Raw genomic sequence first — 23,546 nt, 5'->3', positions numbered from 1 at the left:
ATATTTAACCTTTCCTAAATGATGTATCACCTTTTATTATAATCTTATAATTTTGCATTTTTCAGTGAAAATCAGTATTTTCCTATATTTAATTTACTGACCATGAACATGTTCATAAAAGCTCATATTAAAGCTGAGGGTTATAATATCAAAAAGAGAGAACTGAAAAATAAGTGACTTTCAGCAAAAATATCAAACCAGATGTTTCCATCCATTGTCTTTAAACTCTATTGGTTTTACTGGTGAACCATTGATACAGAAGATGATGTTTCCATGATCACTATGAACATCCAAATGGGTTATATCTGATGAGCATGAAAAGATAACAACCTACATTTTACCTGAATTATTTATATGAATTGATAGCATTAGTGGATCAACAGGTATTGAACAGTTTAGATCAGGAGATGGTTTTGGTTGCCAGCAGCTGTTTAGATCTTTGAGGGTTAAAATGAATGGCCGTCTATAAAACTTGCAGTAAAACACATACAGTTCTAAACTGATGATCTCTAACAGTGTAAGTGGATCCGAGGCTGTTTTCCTCCTCCGTCTGTGGCTGGTTTCGTGTTTATAAAGGAGAGCACGTGGAGTGAAAAACGTCTCTACGACGGGCACGTTTCCCTCACAAGGTGCTGAGAGGATCTGTCAAGAGAAGGAACTAGAGTAGGAGGCAAGACCAAGGCCAAAACCAAGAGTACAGAAGAGTAGGAGTGAGGAGGAAAGTGCAGAAAGAGATATAGTTCTGAGGAGCCCAGTGTATTTATGAGTTGACATCAGGTCTGCCAGAGCTGAATCTGATTCCGCATCTGAATCTGAGGCCACCCAGGATGAAAAGGATTGAATTGTAGCTCACTGTTTGAGACCGAAACAGGGTGATATTGTAGAGCTATGATTAGAGCTGCAGCTATTGATTATTTTTGTAATCGATTAATCTATTGATTATTTTCTTTGATTCAGTTCTATTAAATTATTATTTGAAGAAGCAAAAAAAGAAGAAAAATGTGAAAAAGACATGTCTGAAAATGACAAATTGTCCTTTATTCCAGAACCAGCTGAAACAACCACAAGTATAAAAGTAAAAGGATATACTGTATATAAAAAAATATAGAAATAACACAGCGGAACCAGTTTTAGTGGCAGTGAAATTAGAGAAATGAAGCTTTGATTCAGGAAAATTGTGATTGGATATTTTCAAAAATTTATTTAATTTGATTAATCAATTAATCGTTTCAGTTCTAGCCATGATTCCCAACCAGGTGAGTGTTATCAGCTGCTGAGACCGATTTGGAAGAGAAATTTGATTAAACTAACCCTATCCATATATGTATTCATTTATTTAGCAGTGACAGTTCTGTGAAACATAGTGAACATATAGAACATCTGATGTTCTGTACAAACACTGTGTAGCATCAAGCTAATTCACAACGCCTGTTTCTGGTTCGGTTTTCAAGAAATATGCAACGTAAAGGAGAATCCATGTGCATTCATCAGAAAGTCAAAACAACCCAAGGATTAAAACAGTTGTAATTAAAATTTTTTTAGAAAGAGCACAATAATAAGTAGATTGGAGATGGTTTAGTTCATAAAAATAGCTAGCAAGCAGTGAAAATTCATTAAATGCAGCTACAAAAATTAACAGATAAATGCTAAAAAAATTAATGTTTTAAAGTATTAACTAGCATTGATAATTATGCATATGTATTTGTTTATGTAATTATGTATGAATAAATGAATAAAAAATGTGAACTATAATGGCTAAATGTATGAATAAATAACTTGTTCTATGTGTGAACTAGCATAAATGAAAGGTTAGCATAAAATATTTAAATTAACTTGCATGTTTTATGGAGTGAGCTAGCATACATAAAAAGGCTAAATGCATGAATAAATAGATTATTATAAGTCTGATCTAGCTTATAAATCACTAATTGAATGAATTAACAGTGTTGAATGTTTGACTAAATAGCTTGCTCAAAGTGTGCGTTAGCTTAAAGTAGGGAACTAAATTATCAAAATTGAGCTGAAATAGTAGGTTAACGGTAATAGTTAAATTGCTTATAAACAAATTGCATTTAGTTTAATACCCATATGAACAAAATTTAACTGCTCAGTGAAGGAGTTGTGATGAACTAAAAGGTTTTTTCAAGCATTTTGTTTCAATCCCCTTGCAGTTTCTGGCGTGGTTTAACCATATAATTGTTTTCATTTTATTGCACTTCATCATAACTCCATAACTAAGCTGAATCATGAGAGGAAAAAAAAAAAAAAAGCATGTTATGTTTCTGTGCTTCACTAGACGCTGTTACTGTAAAACCACAGTTTATTCTTCTAGGGAGCTTGTGGTCTCCGTTTGGTCATACATTAGTTATTTTCATGCTACAGAGCCACCGTGACTCACTGGTAACTGACATCCTATGACGTTTTTTCAGAGTCAGCCCCCAGAGAGAAAGTGGTGTGTAAAGTTTTGTGTGCCAACGTGTGTGTGTATGTGTGTGTGTGTATGTGTTTCTGGCAGAACATGCAGAAGCTCCTCGGCCTGTGTTTCATTTCTCTGACTGGCAAGCTGCAGCAGATCTTTCCACACACACACACACACACACACACACACACACACACACACACACACACACACACGTTCAGATCTTCATGCAGGACCTGTGGTATTTACAGAAACACGGCCAATTACGCTCTGTCTGTCTTCTCTCTTTACACTCACTGTCCTTTCCCTGACTCCCATCTGTCTTTCCACCAGATTCCTCATCTATCCTCGCTTCTCTGTCCGTCTTTCTTGCTGCTTCTCTGTCTGGATTTCATTTGAAGCCACTATCCACAGTTTACCAAAATGCAACTGAAATGCATGTTTGCTTTTGTAGCTTTGTGTACTTTCTCTCCTCCTCTCTTTTGAAAAGTGGGAATTCCCTGCTGAGATGGACCACATCATAACATCACCATGAGACTTTCTTCTTTGTCCATGTTCGAAAAGGAATAATTACTATTGCTAGAGCGTTTTTCAGGGCAGCATTTTACATCCTGGTGGTGGCTGCATATCTTTAGTTACCCCTCCCTCGGTCGTCCACTTCTTTCACTCCCATCATTTACGTGGCTGACCTAAGGCCAGAAACAGGAAATATTGCAGTGAAGGTGACCCCATGTCGAGTTTACATGGAGGGGAAGCCAAACTTGCTGCTGAGTGTCTGTCTCCCAGGAGCTTTTAGCGCCTCATGTATTATTTGAAAGGCATCCGTCTGTCTGAGGCCTTTCACTGCTTCACTTATAGCTAATGTGACTGGAGATTAATGGAACTTTTTGCACTTTCAACACACACACATACACACACACACACGCACACACACATAGGCTTAGCTTTTGGAGCTGTCTCCCTTCATCACCAACGCCACCTGGAATCCTTTCCGAGTATCCGCCTGACATTTCGTACACTTTTCCTACTCACTCTCACTTTCAGTAAATGCTCACTGGGGACAACAGCTTCAGGAAACACACCCATATTTATAATGTTTGCTTAAGTTTGTGTAGAGCTGAAACTATTCATCGATTAATGAACTCGAATTGATTAAAAAAATATATCAATTACAATTTTCCTGAATAGAAACTTCATTTCTTTAATTTTGTTGCCGCTAAACATTGGTTCCCCTGTTGTGTTTCACACGGACACATATTGTGACGCACATGACAACACAAACAACATGGAGCGTAGCTCAGAAGAGACAAGGACAAAAAGGCAGAGAATGTCTATATGTTCACTTTTCTTCATTGGAACCGACACTTTCTCCTTTAAACGTTTAAGCTTTAACACAAACATTAAATCTATTTGCCTTTAAGTTGTAATTTAGTTCCATCTTTAGTAGCTGTAAGTTGGATACAAATGTGTTGAAGACTGCAGTGCACATATTGTTTGTAGATGTCATTTGATTTGTTTATTGTTGTTTATATCTGTAGATATTTTTATACTGTTGTGACTGTTGTTATTTCTAAATAGATATTTATTATATATTCTTTTATCTTTATACTTTTTGTGGTTGTTATTTCAGCTGGTTCTGGAATAAAGGATGAGTTGTTTGCCATTTTCAGACATGTTTGTTTCACATTTTTTTACAATTTTCTTTGGCTATTCAAATAATCGTTTAACTGAACCGAACTGAAGAAAATAATCGATAGATCAGTCGATTACGAAAATAATCCATAGCTGCAGCTTTAACCATGTGATTGTATTGCATGCTTTAAATAAGCATTAGTGACTGGTTTTGAGTCCTAACTGTAAATATGAGAACTCAAGCATGATAAATATTCTTTAATTTCTCTTAATGTGCTCAAATATTCGTACATCTAACAGCTGTTTTATTTCTCTGTGTGTTTTCTCAGATCTTTCCACGGCCAAGAGGAAGTTTGCGGACTCTCTCAATGAATTTAAGTTCCAGTGTATCGGAGATGCCGAGACAGATGATGAGATCTGCATAGGTGAGCTCACTGATGGGAAACCTAATACAGCCTTTGTTCTGGCAGGAGAAAATTTGGAAACATAGACAGTGCTGTTTGTTTAGTCGCCAAAATAGAACAATAATAACAGCATTCATTTCAAGACTGACCTGATTTTCATTGGTGTTGTACAAGGGGCACTGGCAGATGCAGATGCCCTCGATTTCTTGTTTTTTTCTTTTATCACTGAAGGTTATTCTGTGAATAATACGGAACAGGATCTAGTTTACCGGTGTAATATTATGAAATGACATCTATACGTTTGGCACAGTAACACCTGAACAGTGTTTTCACAGGATTCTCATACTAGTTTTATACAGTGCCTGGCCAAAAAAATAGAAACAGAAATAAAAATACCTCCTTGAATTTAGCTTAGTAAATCGCTCAAATCCTTCCACAGGATAATTACTGCAGTCATTAATATGTTTAAGCTACAACAGGTTAGGGAGTCCCTCATAAATCACAACATAGCAGCAGACGGAGCCTCACTGAGTCTTCATTTAAACTTGTGTGGAAACTGCAGATGTCAAAGTAACACTGTGAAGTCAGTCATGTTGAAAGAACAAGTAAATGAAAGAATCAGATAAGGTCCGCACAAGCTGTGAGCTCCCAAAATATTTATTCTCCACACCAGTGATGTTTTGGGCCACAGCCCTTCATCAGACATGGGACAAGTCATGACACACAGCTGTTTATATAGAACACAAATTGCGATACATCGTGACAGGTGATGCAAATTATCTTATGTTATCAGTAACTTTTGAATAAGTATAAGTGTCTTTAAATACATAATAATTCATACAAGTATAGTAATCAAATTTCTTTAAGTTAATGTAATTACAGGTATCAAGTTACTTTAAATTCACACATGAACTTGTATGAATTTAAAGAAAGTTGATCATTGTATTAGTATGAATTTGCTTTAATTTAAAGTATATTAATTAACACTTGTTTTCATTTCATTTCATTTTATTTTATTTCGTTTTAGTGGTTTATTAACCCTTTCATGCATAGTGGTCATTCCAGTGGACAGTTATTCTACAGCTGTTCTCTTGTATATTCATTGGTTTTATTGTTTTATTTGCATATCAGCCAACACAGTGGACGCTTAAGCACCATCTCATACACTGACATTCACACAATTACTGTAACTTTGCTGTTCTTTATAAACCTGATCTGCAGAAACATGTTTGAGTCTAAATCAAGTACTAGTTGTTTTTAGATGTAACGTTTTCTTAGACAAAAAGTTTTTTGTTTTTTTTTTGCATATTATCTCCCTGAAGTGAGTAATAAGTAGTATTAGAGTCTGCTAAAATGTGAGAAAACATCAGATTAGCTGCATTAAAAATGTTTTTATTTCATAGTTTTCACACAGTATATCACTTTCTGTTACTGTGTCTTAAATACGTGTTTCTTTGCTTCAAAAATTAAACACATGGTGTCCAGTTGAGTGGACATTTTTGTAACTCCAATTACACATTTTCAATCACACTGTTTTTTTCATGCCTAAAGAGGAATAAAAACACACAGGAAAAAAAAATCTTGACTAAGGCTCTCAAAATTCATGCATAAAAGGGTTAAACAGGGACATTATACATTAATTCACATGAAATGCAACACCGATAGATTGTTTTTTTTCACAGCACAAGGTTATAAACATGCTATTTTTAAGATATAAATTTAAAACCCCTAAACGCAGACAGTTACAGTACAAGTTTTGCAATACCAAATTTACAGTTAATAACGAATCCGACAAAGTAAGTAAAAAATTATTCAAATATACTTTGCACTTAGACAAAAAAATTACAACAGAGACAGGACTAAAAAATGTCTAATGTTGGCAGCTCCAATTATTAATGTGTCAGTATTTTAGATGTATTTGGAGCTCATTATGTCAGTTCTCTGCCGCTGGAATAGAATTCCACTCATGTGTAACTGTAAATAAGGCTTGACCAAATGTTACCTGCTTCCCTTGTTAAATGAGAGTTAAAAACCTGATCTAAGTCTATAAGACATGATATGAATATATTTTGTTGCTCTAGTGCACAGGACAGTGTGGGCAGAATTCCTAACTCCACTTCGTGAGGCCTTTCGATGGTCCGTCCTGACCCACCCAATATTGTTGTTTAACTGTCATGTGCTATCTTTCCTGAACAGCTTGCAGCTCAACTGTGAACCGCACGACTACAGTGTTATTTTTATACTATTCATAGTTATGTTTACATCAATGCCTTTTCTCTGATCCCACCAGTTTACTCTAAATTGATCTGCAGTATATCAGACAATACATTCATTAATTTTTTTTTTTTTCATAAACCACATTCCTATTATTGTAGTTTTGCTGAGTTTTACGGGCAGTGTTTACAAGCTGGTGAACAAGTGAAGACAGAAGTGTTTGTGTGTGAAGTACTGGACAGGGACGAGGGCAAATGAAGTAGAAACTCTGACCCAAAACAATACAGCCGTGGAAATAAGCAGAGAACTGAGATCACAGAGGGAAAAGAGCCCTTGAAACCAACCTTTCCTCTAACTTATGATTTCATTTCCAGTTAATTACTTTGCTCTGTCACCAGTTAAGAAAGAAGGAAAATGCAGAAACACAAAGCACCTTCAGTGAACTCTTCTGCTACCATCGTTGATAAAACACTTATCTCTACCTGTTCTCTCTTCATTTATCTTCCACCGATATTTCCCTCCACAGCCAAATCTCTTCAAGAGTTTGCAGCCGTCCTTCAAAACCTGGAGGACGAGAGGACACGGATGGTGAGTGACCTGTACTGAATATGGGAGGATGTTAACTGGACAGGGTGGGACGTCACAGCAATGTCAGTAATGTCACATCAAGATTCAGGATTCCTTTTATCGTCATTGTATATACAGCATACTCAGTGAAATTCTGATGCGCTTTATAGAGTCAGTACTTTTTGAGTAAAAGAAAAGGAAATATACAGTATTAAATGCTAAACATTTAAATAGTTTAAAAAAAAAAAAAAAAAAAAAAACTAAAAAAAATCCACACACACCCTGCCCCTTCTCTCATTAACATTGCTGCCCCCTGTTTTCTTCTGTTCTGTGACTTGTTACATTCAGAAGCATGATTCATACACCAAAAAAAACAAGGCTAAGGAAAGAGCATAATTAGGCAAAACTAATTATTGTTACCTTTTAAGATATTTATAACGGGTAAATTCCACTCACCCATTCCATGACGTGCTGGACATTCAGTTAGAGACTGATTCCACCCAAATGCACTGAACCACACAGGAAATTATTCCGGCCTGTGGTCATCAGACTGTTTAATTCTTCATTAGAACCACATAATTTTTAATAACACGTGTTATAGTGTGTTTTAAATGATTTTTGTCCCCTATTTTTTGTTGTATTGCAAATTTTTTTCATGCTACTTTTTATTATACTTGACTAAAGCAACTGTAAGACACAATAATATCCCTCTGGGATTAATAAAGTATTCTGATGAAAAAAGGACAATATTGGTTTAAATCTAGAAGATAGAGCTGGTAAAATAATGCAGAACATGAAGACATTTCTTTATTATTTATTTATACCCAATCATGTTCATTGCTTATTTGAATACAGGAATTTTAGTCACATCAAATGCGTGTAAACATTGTTTATATGTATATTTTTTTCATAATATATACCTTTACTATTAACAGTAAAGTGGGAGACTAACAAAGAGCACATGTAAATTTAATCTCTCTTGTTGATTTGAGATTAAATTGTATTTGTGTGTGTGTGTGTGTGTGTGTGTGTGTGTGCTCTCACAGATCGAGAATGCTAATGATGTGTTGATTATGCCTCTGGAGCGGTTCAGGAAAGAGCAGATCAGCGCGGCTAAGGTAAGAAGGTGACAGCACAAAGCCGCAAGTCTGGTGACAGAAATAACTCCCAATACACACACACACACGCACACACACACACACACACACACGCACACACACACACACACACACACACACACACACACACACACACACACTGCTTGTTACTGATACGTTGACAGTGTGTTAACGTAAATCAATAAAATTATTTTAGTGCCTCTGCAGTTGTTGAGGGACTCTTGACACATTATCCACCCCAAACATTGATAAGGGTAAGATTACATCCACTGTTGATCTATGGCTCTACAACATGTAGAACTGAATATAACAAAACATGTAAATGGTATTCATCAAGTAGTATATTAGAATTTCTTGTTTGTGACATTAAGCCTCCAACACCCACTGTACTGCACCAGGCTGAATAATAGGTGTTTTTAAATCTTAGGAGGTCACGCACAGTTAAATCAAATTTAACACAATGCTGCATCGTTGTCCTTGAAACTACGTAGTTTCAATTTTAATGCATGCACTGATACACTATTTAATTATTGGATATTTTCAGTATTTAACCCATAAAAATCAGAACATCCACCGTCGACCTAAACCATCTACGAATCTTAAATGTTTAACACCTGTTGATCCATTTTTTCCATTTTTTCGTCTTTTCATGGTCATCACATATGACCCATTTGGATGTTCAGAGGCTCCGTAGTGAATGTGGAAACACAGTCATCTTCTCCAACATTGATTCACCAGTAAAACCCATGGAGTTGGATCAATGACAGTGGATGGAGATGCTTGGTTTATGTTCAGTTAATGATATATTTGACTAAAAAAGTCACTTTTTCTTCAGTTCTCTCTCTTTCTGATATTATGACCTTTGAATTTACTGAATTTACTGTGGGCTTTAATGAACATCTACATGTTCAGTGAATAAATATAGGAAAATAAATGATTTACACTGAAAAAAGTGCAAATTAAGAAGATAATATTACAATAAATGGTGATAAATCACGTAAGAAAGGTGAAATATAGAGGAAAAATTCATTTGGGAGCTGCCACAGAAGTAGGTCTGGGCTTTTGTGGGTTAAAGTTAAATTTATAATTACATATTCTTCATCTCCTTGAAGTTAAGATTTTGCAGTACAGATGCATATGTATAGAATAGAATAGAATAGAATAGGTCTTCATTGTTACTGTTACAGGAACAATGAAAATCAGTTTAGCAGCACATTCTTAAAGTACAAAAAAAAGACTGTATATAAAACTATCTCACAAAATTATGCTGAAAATTCATTCTGAAAAACACCAACAATATACAAAACTATGAAGAAATACTGAAATATACAAAAGACCAACTCTGCACCACAGGCAGAATGAATATATTTATAAACATATGAAGAGTATTTACAAGGTAACTGAGGATATATATATATATATAAGTAAAAGCAAGGTTGCATTTCAGTGATATGCAATGTGTTTTATTAATCAAAATTACAAATTAAGATATTTGTTAATAATTTGCGCAATAGGGATAAACTGATATTTAGAGCAAAATCCAACTTTTCCCATTTTGTACATTACGTAACACATTGAACTCCTGTAAAGAAAAGTTTATTAGTGAATTAAACCTGTACTTGTACTGTACATACAGCATATTTACTCTGCCTCATTATTAGTGTACTACATATCAAGGTCTGTAGCATCACTTCATGACCTGAATAGGAGATTAGAGGAATATATAATCCTGCCATAAATCAGTGTCTCCCACCAGGGGGGTCTCCGAGGCCTGCAGGTCTCCCTCATGGCATGGCTGCTGTTGTTTTAGGGCCGTAGGGAATATAAATCATATTCTACCTCAGCCCTTGACTAACAGTACAGGAGGTTATTGGAACATCAAGGATAAACAGAGGGACAGATTTTCCTTGTAACTGATGGTTCCTGGAGCAGCTACATGCTCTCCTACTGTGAACATATTGGGGAAAAAATATTCAAAACTATTAAACAGTGTTGTATTGACTTCTATACATAATCACAGACTAAAACTTTACTGCTAAATATACTCAGTAGGATATAATCATTACAGTTCTGCCTTAATGTTCACTGTAGACTTTAATAATGAATTCTACAAGACAAAAAAAGTGCAATGCTGTATATTTTTTAGTAATCCAAAGCTCTATCTAGTTGATATTTCATGTTTAATATGTATAATCTCCTTAAAGAAGGACATGGACCTATATGAATACCCACAGGGGTCCCCAGATACATAAAGGACAGTATTAAACGCCTTAGCAGTTCATGCTCTGATTATCTCTTGCTGTAGCAGATCATTGTTTGATGGTGACCTAGTGGCCAGATTAAGATGTGAATGCATAATCTCACTGGTTAGGTCACTGCAAGTGATGTACTAATCCCAGTTTAGCCCTAAAAAGAACCAACGGCATCTTCGCTTGGCACCGCTTCACCTTGTCCTAAAGCTCCTGAGCTGGTTCTCCTCCAACACTCGAGGGATTGTAAAAGGAATTACAGATATCCCTGGAACATTTCTGCTTCACACACAGTACAGTGCATTTTCAAGAGGAATGACTTCTCTGAGACATATGAACCAAAGTATGTAAAAATCAAACATTCTGTATAATGCAACACAGAGGGCACAAATGTTGCTTTTAATAGTGACACTGTCTTCTCTTAATGACTTCTGCCAATAATTTGACACACGTGTTTGAACAAAACAGTGAAAAAAATTATGTAACCACACTTTATGTATAAAATAGATCTGCTTCTGTTGTAATTACAGAGATTTTCTTCACATAAGAGAATATATCTGCATGGGATCTGTTTCAGAAGGGCGTCTTTGCAGTTCAATGATTAATTAATGAATATATGTGGCTTTTTGCAAGGTTTCAACTCACTAAAAAGGCCCAACAAATACACACTCAGAAGTGTGTTTTTGATGAATCTGTACTGTTTATGCTGACAGATTAGTTTGATAGTTAAGTCAAGTTCATTTTAGTGTTTTATTTTCCATTGTTACTTTGAGCTCTGAGTCATAACTGTCCTTCCTTATTCTGTTAAAGCACAGGTAAAAAAAAAAAAATACATCACATGATAGTGAATGAATGAGTCTGGTGGTAGGAAATTACCTTGTAACTCAACAGTTTTTTTTTTTTTTTAAATAAGTGAAGTGATTATACTGGGATAATGGTATAATACTGCCTCCTGGTGGCTGAATGTGGAAATGCTAAAGACTTACTCTTACTGCTCTCGTAAAAAGATGACTTTAAAAGAAGTTTTGGATACTTTATCAGTGCAAAGCCCTGCTAAAGGCCTAAGAGTATTTAACTGATTCAGTATGTTGATGCTTTTATTTTGCATATCATATATATATTTATATAATATTATATGTGCAAAGGAAGACATTGCATTAGGCCTCCTCCAGTGGATTCATTATTGTGTGTTTAGTTACTGAGGAACAGAAAGGAAAGACTAGGATCATTTCTGACATGATTTCCTCAGTGGACACGAGAAGTCAAACCGGCAGACTGGAAACAGAGGCCTTGTTGTTTAGAGGAGCGTTCATCATCGCTGATGTGTTCTGCAGCTGCTGTCTGCTCCTCCGCTGGCCTTGTGGACTCGTTTTGTTGTTGGAAGTGGTTTGGCAAAGAAACACCTGTGTCATGTAACTTCAGCACAGGCTTCCTTCAGGGGCTGGTCTGAATATAGTAGATCAACAAGGCAGTGTTTTGTTGTTTGTTCAGAACTTTATCCATTTTGTTTCCTTCCACTTTCAGCGCATACTTAACCCTGTAAAACTGGACTTATTAAAAACTAGCCACAAAATTCAATTTTTTGGAATTGAGATGGTTATTAGTCAATGTTTATTAACAATATTCAAACAAAACATTTGCCATATTTTGTTTATGATGTTTTTGTTTCACATTTGATACACTGGGCATTTTTATAAAGCACCTTGTATACCTGCAGTTTCAAATTTGATACACACATTTTTAACAAGTTAACTGTGCTGCAGAGAATAAATTATCAATTAACTATCCATTGTTTCAATACTTGAAGTACTTATTTAAAACAGGGTTTCTGCAGGTCATTAAAAAGCATTAAAAGCCATTAGATAGATTTTATGAAAATTAAGGCCTTAAATGGCATTAAAAAGCATTAAATTTGATGTCCAGAGGCATTAAAAAATTAAATACACTTGATGGAGAAAAAGCATTGTTATTCTCGATTTATTTTGATTATATACACATTTAATAATTTTAATTGGAAGTGTAGTGTGATGATTGACAGGTGGAACCCTTTAATTGGCTATTGTTTAAGGCCATAACACTGGATGCTTGGAATGCAGCGTGCTGTAGACGTGTGCATGCCGTGGCAAAAGAGTGGAGGGAATATTAGGAAAAAGGGAAAATGTAAGTTTCAGCAGAAGTGGTTGTAGGAGGAACTATTCAGAACCTGGTTAAAGCCTGTTGACGGTAAACTGTCATAAAACTATATGTAAAACTGTATCTGCAGGTGGACATGGGCATTAAATTGTTTAAAGTGGCATTAAAAAGGGCATTAAAAAGCATTAAATTAGATTTGCTCATACTTAGAGAAACCCTATAAAAACAAACAAAAAAAAAAGAACAAAATGAAAGTTCTTCTTCACGGAACTTTTTAAAAATTACCAAACACCTTCCTGCAAAAAGTGTGTGGATAATTTTAACGATAGTGGCCATATTGAAAAATGCAAAAAAAAAAAAATGCAAAAAAAAAAAAAAAAGGCTGCAGTGGGATGATAATCCACCAGGGGAAAGAAAACGTGTCAGGTCACATACAACAGGTTTTGAAGGAAATTATTGCTCTTGTTGATAAGATAGAGGTCTCAGAACCTGGTGTAGCAAATATGATACAAATGGTTTTATAAGGTTAATAGTGGAACTGCCAATTAAATCTGGTGTGATTTCTGAGCATCATGAAGAAACCACAGAGCCTCTGCTATCTGCCCCTCCTCTGTTTATGCCTTTCAACGTTTAATCACCCAAACATGACTAATAATTACTGTATAGCCATAAAGATAAAAAAAAAGCATGCTGAGAAAAGACGCAGCTGCTCTGTTTGTGTCTGTGTTTCTTGGAGATATGAACACACTTCAATTTTGTTTTTCTCTTAGCATGAAGCTGACACACCCTGCTCTATCTGTCCCTGGTTTATCGTTCATCCAGCTTTCTCTCTCATGTCAGTGATCTCAGCCCTGATGAAAAAGCTCTGTTGTTTAATAAGCAGATGTGTTCCCAGAGAAGCATTTTTATTCTGGACTCTGCAAAATGAAATGAAATGTCTAATAAAATGCTCGCACCGCTATTTGTTCTCAAAATTGACTGTGAAATGTTGATGGAATTATTCTTAAACGTGGTAAAATGAATATAAAATGCTTATTTTATTACTATGACTGAATCATTTAGCTGATGCCACCTTAGATTAAAAGGTTCTTTTTTGCTTTATCTTTTGCAGGAAGCTAAGAAAAAATATGACAAAGAAACAGAAAAGTATTGTGCCGTGCTAGAAAAACATCTCAGCCTTTCAGCGAGGAAAAAAGAATCCCATCTGCATGAGGTAAGAGGGGAATGCTTTTATGTGGATGTGTTTATGTTTGTTCCTTGTTCTTCCACCTGCTCTGTTATTATCTACCGATACCAGGCTCTTCACCTTCCTTTTTGTTTTTTTTGTTTTGTTTTCGTAGGCAGACAATCAGGTCGATAACGTACGCCAGCATTTCTACGAAGTTTCTCTGGAGTACGTCTTCAAGGTGCAGGAAGTCCAGGAAAGGAAGATGTTTGACTTTGTTGAGCCTGTAAGATGACACTTGGCATTTTTGTTTTATGTAATTTCACATTTTCATTTTTGCCTCAAGAGGCTCCACACATGTGCTCTTTGTCAGCAGTGGTTTATTTTACTTTCACTCACTTTGACTTATACCCAGCGGCTGCATCGCCCACCAAGTGCAGTTTTCTTGTTTACTGACCGAATGCACATACAGTATAGCCATTTGGAGGTTACAGTGCCTTGCTCAAGGGCACCTCACTTTATTCATACACCTCACTGCGTACACCAGTGGGCCTCATGCTTGACTGTTTTCTAATTTGTGTCTCTTTTTACACAAGAAGAAATTGATGAAATGTGTTGGTGCTTTATGCAAATCACAAACCAACATCAATTTGCCTGGAAACTTAGACAAAATAGAAGATGAAAAGCAGATAGAAACTTACTTTACAAAGAATGTCGAGGGTTTAAATTTGCATCTAGAAGCGAGATTTCAAATTGCAACCAAATGAATTCCCCTCAAGTGGATAGAACAACGTGCAGTTGTTGCTAAAAACACAAAAAACCTTCTAGATAGTGTTTTTTTTTTTTGTAAATATGTTTTATTGATTTTAGCAAAAGTAAAGAATGGTCCCTCAGTTTGGAGGGATACAAAACATCATGGCATTTTACATGTACAGTATGCAGTCATCCCCAAAGTACATTTCTCACATTGAGTCATTCCCATCCCAGCCTATCCAATCAGTGGCCAAGGCTCACTCCATACCCAAAACCCACCTAACACCCGCCCACCCACCCATAGGGTTACAGGTCATTGGTTATCGATTATATACACTTGGGGAAAGAAGGGGAGGGAGAAGAGAAAAATACATTCATAATAAACAAATAATAATGATGATAAATAAGTAAATAAAAAAAAGGGGGGGGGGGGTGATTACCCTCTGCTGTCTCTACTCAGTATCAAGGGGTACCTGTAAAGAGCCGAAATAGTCAAAAAAGGGCCTCCATATCTTGAAGAAGGAGTGAGAGAATCCTTTAAGTGTGTACTTGATTTTTTTCTAGTTTTAAAAAAATACATAACATCTTTGATCCAATGTGAGAAGGACAGAGGTGTCTGTTGTTTTCACTTGAAGAGGATCAAACACCTCGCTAAGAGTGTAGTGAAAGCTATGACTAAATAGTGGTTTTCTGTTGTGGGCCACTGCAGATTCACGATGATACAACATAGCTCTAACTCTAATAATTAACTCTAACACTTACAGAAGAAGAGCTGGTCAACCTGTAAATCTGAACGGCTTCATGTGTACAGTGTCTGATCTACACAGATGTAGATCAACAGGACTAAACACAGCTTTTGATGGTGGAGATATTTGTGTGACTGAAATTCTATTGATGGGACAACCACTGTAGCTGTCACTAATGGACATTACATCATTTTTTCATACAAAAAATAACTTCTGATGGTCTAAGCTGATGTCTTTTACCAACATTTAAGTCTAAAGCAAATATACAGGGTGTCCATAAAGTCTCTTTACAATTTAACACATTTGTTACAAAAGCTAATGAATTGACAAATCTGTGGAAATTATCACAAATGAAAAGTAGATGTTGAGGGTTTTTTTCTTGCCTCATTGGGCACCATTGGTTACATGAGGCACATCAGGACTGTAGAAAAGACTCATCAATGGTTTCAATGACATCAGTGATCTTGTACTTCATCTTTGTTCAATACACAATATCTTTAACATAACCCCGATTTTGTTTCAATAAACCACGATACACATTGCACCTTTTCATGAGGAGGAGCCATTTTTTAGGGGTTTATTTAATAGAACCTATTTCATCAACAGGGTACCTGAAATACACAAATGCTAATGGGATTAAAAACTTTGCTAATCACTGAGTACATAGAACAAACCTGATTAACATATCTCATTAAATACATTTGTTTTTTATGCCTTGCATTTTTTATTTCTTTTTTCCAAACAAATCACATTATCACACATCAAATACTAACATTAGAGTATTGGTAAATTACCCACCCTCCCACCCACCCATAACCAGAAGGGGTCTCCATATCAATATAGTGGCTTTTTATCCCACACACATCAACTTTGAGTATCCATGTATATAATATATACATACACCATAAATATCTACACAGAGGTGTCTAATCATAATAGACACACATACATGCATAAGGCATGCGCTCATGGTCTTTTCACTGTGAATCCTCTTAGCCTTTAGTCTTTGAAATCTGAAGATTTCAGATATTTGCTCCATTTCAAAAGATATTTTTCTGCCTTGTCCTGTATCCTATATGACGTTCTTTCATATTCATCAGATGCTTTTGTAATATTTTTTTTAATTATAAAGAGACTTTGTGGACGCCCTATATAAGTGGATTTTGTCATGGTTTATATGATCCACCTGAACACTGGACGTGTATTTATTTAATCTGCAAAAATACAGTTTATTCACATTTTCACTTACTGACAGTGTACAAAACCAAAGTTCCCCCGTTTTTCCTCATCGCATTAATTTATCACATCTTCATCCTTTCTGTGATTTCCTCGTCCCATCCTGTGATTTTACTTCACTTTAACCTCCTCAACCTTCTTTTTTGCCCTCAGCTCTTGGCATTTCTCCAAGGCCTGTTTACTTACTATCACCACGGATACGAGCTGGCCAAAGACTTCAACCACTTCAAGACTGACCTCACCATCAGCATACAAAATGTAAGAGCCCACATGCACAAGAAATGCAGCTGTGTCTGTAACATACAAGGCCATATGTGCAGCACACAAACGTATCTATACAGGTCCAAAGAAATATTCTACTCAGACACTGAAGTTTAGGAAATCACTCATATGGTTTTAACCATGTGGACACACTGCTATTGATTTGTCTGTGTTTGGTGAGTTTTACTTTCATCTTAATCCATTCTTTTGTTAGTTTGGACATCATGTTTGGAGTATCTTTGTAGACCAACATACACTTCATATCTGACCAAAGGGCTGAGGGATTCTTGTGTTTATTTTAACTGCTCAGACAACAGATAATAAACAAAGAAATAAGCAGCAAACGATAACTTCATTTATTTATTACTTTCAAAAACTAACATTCACAAAAAGCATTTACAGGCAAATAGGACAAATTGCTCATCAGCATGTTTCATCAAGAATCAATAACAAGTTGAATTCATGAGGTCGTCAGGTTCTGCTGCTATGTTAGAGTCGTGTGGTCTTGATGCAGGACATCAATCTCCCAACTGAAGTGGGTTGTACTTTGACTGGAGATTGGTCACACTCACAAATTACACTCAACAAATTAAGTGGAAGTCCATATATGACTTCCTGTCAGTGCTCAGTAGTAACTACATTGATATCTGTAACCTAGGGCTGCACGATTTTGGCCAAAAATAAAATCCCAATTTTTTTTCATCTAAAAGCTCGATTTTTGATTTCAATTCGGGCTGGTGATGGCGTTTTAGTTGGTATGTTGTTTTCGTGTGCAGCTCGCAATGCAACACACTGCTCCCACTCTGGCGTGTGATGATGTTTGAGGTTCTGAAATAAGACGATTGTGCTGTTGTCTTTGATTGATACCACCTTCAGGCAGAGTTTGCAGCGAGGAATGGTTTGGTCTTCATCGGAAACTTCAAAGATGTACCAGTTCCACACTATGGTGATGTCATATATGGAAGGGCTGGACAGTTAAGATCCACTACATAAGCTGTAGTCCACAGCATAGCACTACCCCGATGTATCTCAGTGGCTCTGGGGATGGGGAGGGGGGTTGGGGGGGTAGGTAAGATGTCAAATTGTGTTTTTGGTTTTCTGCCCCCTTCTTTTTTTTTTTCTTCCCTTTTTTTTCTCACTTTATCAGTGTTGTTTTCCTTTCATTTCTGATTGTGCATTTGTTATGTTGATATCAAAAATGAAGCATAATGTACCAATCAGGGGATCTCAAATCTGTACTATGATAAGGTTTCGCAATAAAAAAAATATCTGAAACAATTCCACACAACCAACTTGCTCTTGCTACTTTTAGCCACTTCTCGCTCTCCTTAGCAAACACCATTTGTGTAGTGGTGTGTAGAGACCAAAAACTATGGAGACTGCTCTCACACTTAGGAGGAGGAGCCTACAGTAGCCTGGAGGCACGTGGCCCGGAGACACGAGAGAGATGGAATTTGATTTGACGATTATCCTTTTTTAAACATCGTCCTAATTAAATAGTTCGATTTTGATTTAAAATCGATTAATCGTGCAGCCCTACTGTAACCATTTCCATGTTATAGGCCACGAAAATACAGCCCATTATAAGTAAAGTCACATATAAAATTGAGATGAATCCAACCAGTAGTTTTGGAGAAGAAGATGTTTGAAGAAATTGTGGACGAAGATGAAGATGTAGGTATAGATGAAGCTGAAGACGATGACAGATACAGTGCCTTCACAATAGTTCATGGCCTATTGGTGTAATAATGTTAAAGGTAAGAGTTTAAAAAGTTACAAAATGCAGATAATTGAAAGACACAAGAGTCCAGTTCAGTAAATACAAAGAGAATGAAAATGGCAAAAGTGCATAATAATCATAATCATAAAATGGAAAATGTTGAATATAAAAGGAAAAACTCCTCCAGGACTGAACTAGGTGTTGCGTTGGAATCCGTCTGCTGTTCAGAATGACTCTGTTCTACATTTGTTTCCATTGCCAAGATGGGAATATCCTGTGTCTGTGCTCTACTGAAGACCATAATGCATCCTCCAAATGAAAAAAGAGAAACAAATGTAAAGAGTGTGATTTGAAATATACATGAAGTGACATATTTTTTTTTTTTTTTTTAAACTCACACAACACCCATTATAGTATTGACCACCCATACATCTTGAGAAGACATGAAATCCTCCAAATGTGTGTCTTGTCACTGACAGCTCTTTAAAGGTCAAATACCTTTTGGAAATCACATTTGAAATGAAAAGGTCACAGAAAAACCCTCAGGTTTGGTTCATGTTACTGTATCTATTCACTGATTTCTAAAGTATTTCTTCCACTCCTAACAGAAGATTGCATGTGTATGATCTTAGTGACTGACAAAACATTTTAAAGGTGTTTCTTCTCTGTGTTTGAACAGACGAGGAACCGTTTTGAGAGCACTCGGTCTGAAGTTGAGAGTCTGATGAGGAAGATGAAGGAGAATCCACATGAACACAAAAGTGTCAGCCAGCACACCATGGAGGGATACCTGTTCGTACAGGAGAAACGTACGTATCTACGAGTGTGTTTGTGTACTTTTACATCAGTGCCAGAGCACAAACAATCCTGAAAAATCGGACGCACTTCGTGAGACACTCCGCCATGCGTCTTCGTGTTTTGTTTATCTGTATGAGTGCACGGAAGCGAACATATTGATTGTCTCGTACACTCATACTCACATGCTGTCAAAGAAGCAGAACAAACAAACCATAATGAACCTACAGCTGATGAAGTCAAGCCTGATCTGTTGGAGACGTGACAGCGGCTCGTGTGGTAACTATGGTAACTCACCCAGCACTAAAGTGGGACTGATTGAGACATGTCTTTTTTTTTTTTCTCTTACTGTCTCTCCTCCTGTCTGACACTATCTTTAATCATTCAACATGGCACACACCTCTTTTAATTCCCTTCTACTACTTTGTATTCCTGTCCTTTAACTCCCTTGTCTCTTTGCCCCAGGGTCATTTGTATCTTCCTGGGTGAAGTACTACTGCACATATCACCGCGAGCCCAAGAGGGTCACTATGGTTCTGTTTGACCCTAAATCAGGAGGGAAAATGGTAAGTGGCTGTAAGATCCAGATAAGGTTATGCAGTATTTATATAAGGCTGTCCAACTATCAAACTATCAAGGACGATTTACTACAACCAGACATTGCATTAGGAACAACAGGAAAAAAAATTAGTCTGAGTTTTTCTTTTTTTTTCTACTGTATGGATGATTCATTACTTTTATCATTTTTTTGTCTGTATGTGTGAACTCCAGACATGGAGTATAATATAGTATGTGTGAAATCAACAACAGCAGGGTGTCAGTGTTCTGAACCCATTAAATCTGGATGCAAGTTCATACATTTTTACTTTTATGCTGTGATTGACGAAAGTCACCTACTGCACACTAGATACTTTATTTATTATTACTATTTTTTGTCATTTTTAGTCACTTTTTTTTCTATTGTATTTGATACATATTGTCTTGTCCTGCTGTACATTTGAATTTTCCCTGGGGGATCAATAAAGTCTTGTCTTATCTTATCTTATCTTATCTTATCTTATCTTATCTTATCTTAGCTTAGCTTAGCTTAGCTTAGCTTATCTTAGCTTAGTTTAGCTTAGTTTAGTTTAGCTTAGTTTAGCTTACCTTAGTTTATCTTTGCTTAGTTTAGCTTAGCTTAGCTTTCGGCTTCCCACGGGGTCTTAAAAAGTCTTAAAAGTCTTGAATTTTCAAATCTGCATTTAATACCTTTAAAAAGTCTTACAAGGTATTACATTTGATGTAGCAGGTCTTAAGTTATGTTGCTCTAAACCTGCTCAGTGTACTGTATTTAAATGTGTCTGTAAAATGTCCAAACTGCAAAGAAAGCAACATTAGTCTACTCAGTTCCACCATATATGTTAAAATTAGAAACCAATTATTGCTAACTTGACAGCCCCTGGTGAGAAATGACTCTGAATGGAGGGAATCAAGGCATTGGAGCAAATAAATATATTTTCCTAAATTCTAGGAGTCACAAATTTTTTCCAATATAGATGTAAAATAGGCATTAAATTCTGTTCTAAGTAGTCTTAAAAAGGTTTTTAAAAGCCTTACATTTTACTTGTGGGAACTTGTAGGAACCCTGTATCTTATCTTATCTTATCTTACCATATCTTATCTTATCTTATCTTATCTGGTGTTTCTAATGTCAAGACTGCGCTGCTCTGAAAGATCATTAGAGCTAAGACAATAATGCCAAAGGTTTACGCTCTGAAATCAATTTTATTTCATCCATTCTTTTGCTTCTGAAGCTGAGAAATAAAGGTTTTAATGAATACTGATAGATAAAAGAAGACTCAGACAGGACTTAAGATTTAACAGATTTTTCTTAAAGTGAGCACTTAGGTCTTAATTGTTTTAGAATAAAAACTAAAGCATAGCATAGTAGAATATTAATAGAAATAGCTATACTTTGATACAGTATTTCTGTTACTGCAGTTTTTTTGGTATGCAGTTATTGCCAAGGAAAAGTGACTGCATGTGTTTCTGTTGGAGCTGGAGTTTAAATTGAATGAATTATTCCTACTGATTAGTAACTGATAAATACTAATATATCTTTACTTCAATATGTCCTTGCTTTATATTGCATTTATCTACGTCAGTTTAATAACTTTTGCCTGGGAACAAACTATTTTCAAGTTCTTGTAAAAGTTCAGAAAACTGAAATAAAGTACCGTTTTCCAGTTCCTGCCGAGCTTTGTCTCGTTGCCCATCTCACATTGAAAGTGTTAATCCAAAATTATCTCACTATGTTTCTGACAGGAAGTTTAGTGAGTTGTAAATGCTCTGTTAAAAAAATGTTCTTTTTGATGATCAGGGGGAAGAGGAGAGTTTTATTCTCAAGTCCTGCACCAGGAGGAAAACAGACTCTATAGAGAAGAGGTTTTGTTTTGACGTGGAAGCTGTGGACAGGTGAGAGTGGTGATTCATCTTTTACTTTTCTCTCCTCAGTTTGTTTTACTTTACCTTTTTTTCTACGAATATATTACATACACATTGTTTTAAGGTAGAAACTACGTGTCCTTCAACAATCCCACAGTTCCATACTTAATTTGGGACTTTCTATTATTCACTGTTTTTCCATCATTTACTTATTTCTGTTAAATGAATTTGATCCACAGTTCACTTGTGTTAATTAAACCTGTTGGAAAATATGAGCAAGACTGGAATAAATACACTACTAATGCTTCCAGCGATCTTACTGAAAGCTGATGTAAACTCGGACCCATTAATACAACACATTTCAGTCACTGTAATGGGCCTCTGATGTGCTGATGCTTTTCTCATGTTGACCACATGGCAGCGCTGCTGAGTTTCCTTTGGCCCTGAACACAGCACTGTGGGTGTTCAACCCCTCAGACTGCAGGCAAATATGGCCCAAATCCGATTTTTTTGCCCATATGTGACCTGTATCCAATCTCTTAAAGATAGTTTGAACAGCACAAATCAGATTTTTTCATATCTTATCCAGGCCACTTTCATATGTGGTCCTAAATCCAATGCAATGCGACTTCAGTCTGAACGGCCAGGTCGCATTTATCCGACCTTTACGTCACTGAAATGCGACAGATGTCACAACTCTGTGCCTAGACGAGATGGCTCCATACTTACTCCCGTAAACAACGTACCTGCGTGGTTACATATTACAGGACCTCTTTTGCACATGCGGGTCACTTTAGGGTTGCATTCAGTTCATACTATAAACTGATAGAAGTCGCATTTAATTTGTAATATGAATGAGCACACAAAAAAGTTGCATTTCACCAAAACATCAGAATTTTTCATGAAGACCTGCTGTCTGAACATAGTGGTAGTTTCCTGCAGGGCTCCCCTACTCCATTTTTTTTTTCTCTTCCTCCTTCCTCCCCTCAATATCGACTTGTCCTGTCCTTGACACCTGAAGGACAGTGAGATATTGGTGTGTCGCAGAAGCAAAGGGTGAATATACTGATAGTGACTAGGTCGGACTGAAAACCATGTATTGAAAACTGAGATCTGAGATGTTTAATGATTGTGTATGTATAAACTAATAATTATAAAAACCAAAAAAAACCCAAAATATCGCTAACATTTCTGCATTAAAATTATTAGGCCTATGTAATATATTTTTTGACTTATGTGCTTGCATTTTATACAAAATATTTCATTTGGCGTTTTATATCTTCTTTACTAGCATTAAGGTTACTTGTCGCTATTTCATCATCGAATAAAGTGAATATACAGTATGCCACCCATAATGTGAATAAACCTTTAATACATTACCATTTCTGCCTGAGTCATGTCAAGTAGATTTTCACCTGCAGTCGTGTTAAAATCGACTCACATTATCATCTATGGCTGTAGCTTCTGTTATTTTTTTATGGCTGAGAGATAATTCAAAACTGGAAAAAAGCTCAAAAAGATTTGGATTACTGGAATTATTAATGGACTACTTAAAAAAAACAAACTTTCAGTCGCTTTTTGTTGTATGCATTATGATGGTGATAGTACCAGTTATAGTATGTTAATGATAAATAAGCTCATTTGCCTCTTTGTGTTTTCATGTCTGTGTGTGTGCGGTTGAAGGTCGGGCGTAATAACCATGCAGGCTCT

General features: G+C 36.1%; 1 protein-coding gene across 1 annotated transcript in view; it reads left to right on the top strand.

Annotated features, from left to right (window-relative positions):
• The window catches only part of LOC115432415 (rho GTPase-activating protein 26), a 143,805-nt gene that overhangs the window by 57,958 nt on the left and 62,301 nt on the right, over nucleotides 1-23,546 (top strand). The window contains exons 2-11 of the mRNA XM_030153244.1: nucleotides 4,381-4,476; nucleotides 7,196-7,257; nucleotides 8,283-8,354; nucleotides 13,848-13,949; nucleotides 14,077-14,187; nucleotides 16,790-16,894; nucleotides 19,297-19,426; nucleotides 19,878-19,978; nucleotides 21,772-21,866; nucleotides 23,520-23,546. The exon at nucleotides 23,520-23,546 is cut by the window's right edge and continues 52 nt beyond it. Of these exons, the coding sequence (XP_030009104.1) occupies nucleotides 4,381-4,476; nucleotides 7,196-7,257; nucleotides 8,283-8,354; nucleotides 13,848-13,949; nucleotides 14,077-14,187; nucleotides 16,790-16,894; nucleotides 19,297-19,426; nucleotides 19,878-19,978; nucleotides 21,772-21,866; nucleotides 23,520-23,546 (901 nt within the window). The remainder of the gene's footprint in view (nucleotides 1-4,380; nucleotides 4,477-7,195; nucleotides 7,258-8,282; nucleotides 8,355-13,847; nucleotides 13,950-14,076; nucleotides 14,188-16,789; nucleotides 16,895-19,296; nucleotides 19,427-19,877; nucleotides 19,979-21,771; nucleotides 21,867-23,519) is intronic.

The sequence above is a fragment of the Sphaeramia orbicularis genome, chromosome 14, assembly GCF_902148855.1.
Source record: "Sphaeramia orbicularis chromosome 14, fSphaOr1.1, whole genome shotgun sequence".
In the NCBI taxonomy this organism is placed as follows: Eukaryota; Metazoa; Chordata; class Actinopteri; order Kurtiformes; family Apogonidae; genus Sphaeramia; species Sphaeramia orbicularis.
The sequence above is the reverse complement of the archived record's forward strand: the minus strand, read 5'-3'. Positions and strand labels throughout refer to the sequence as shown.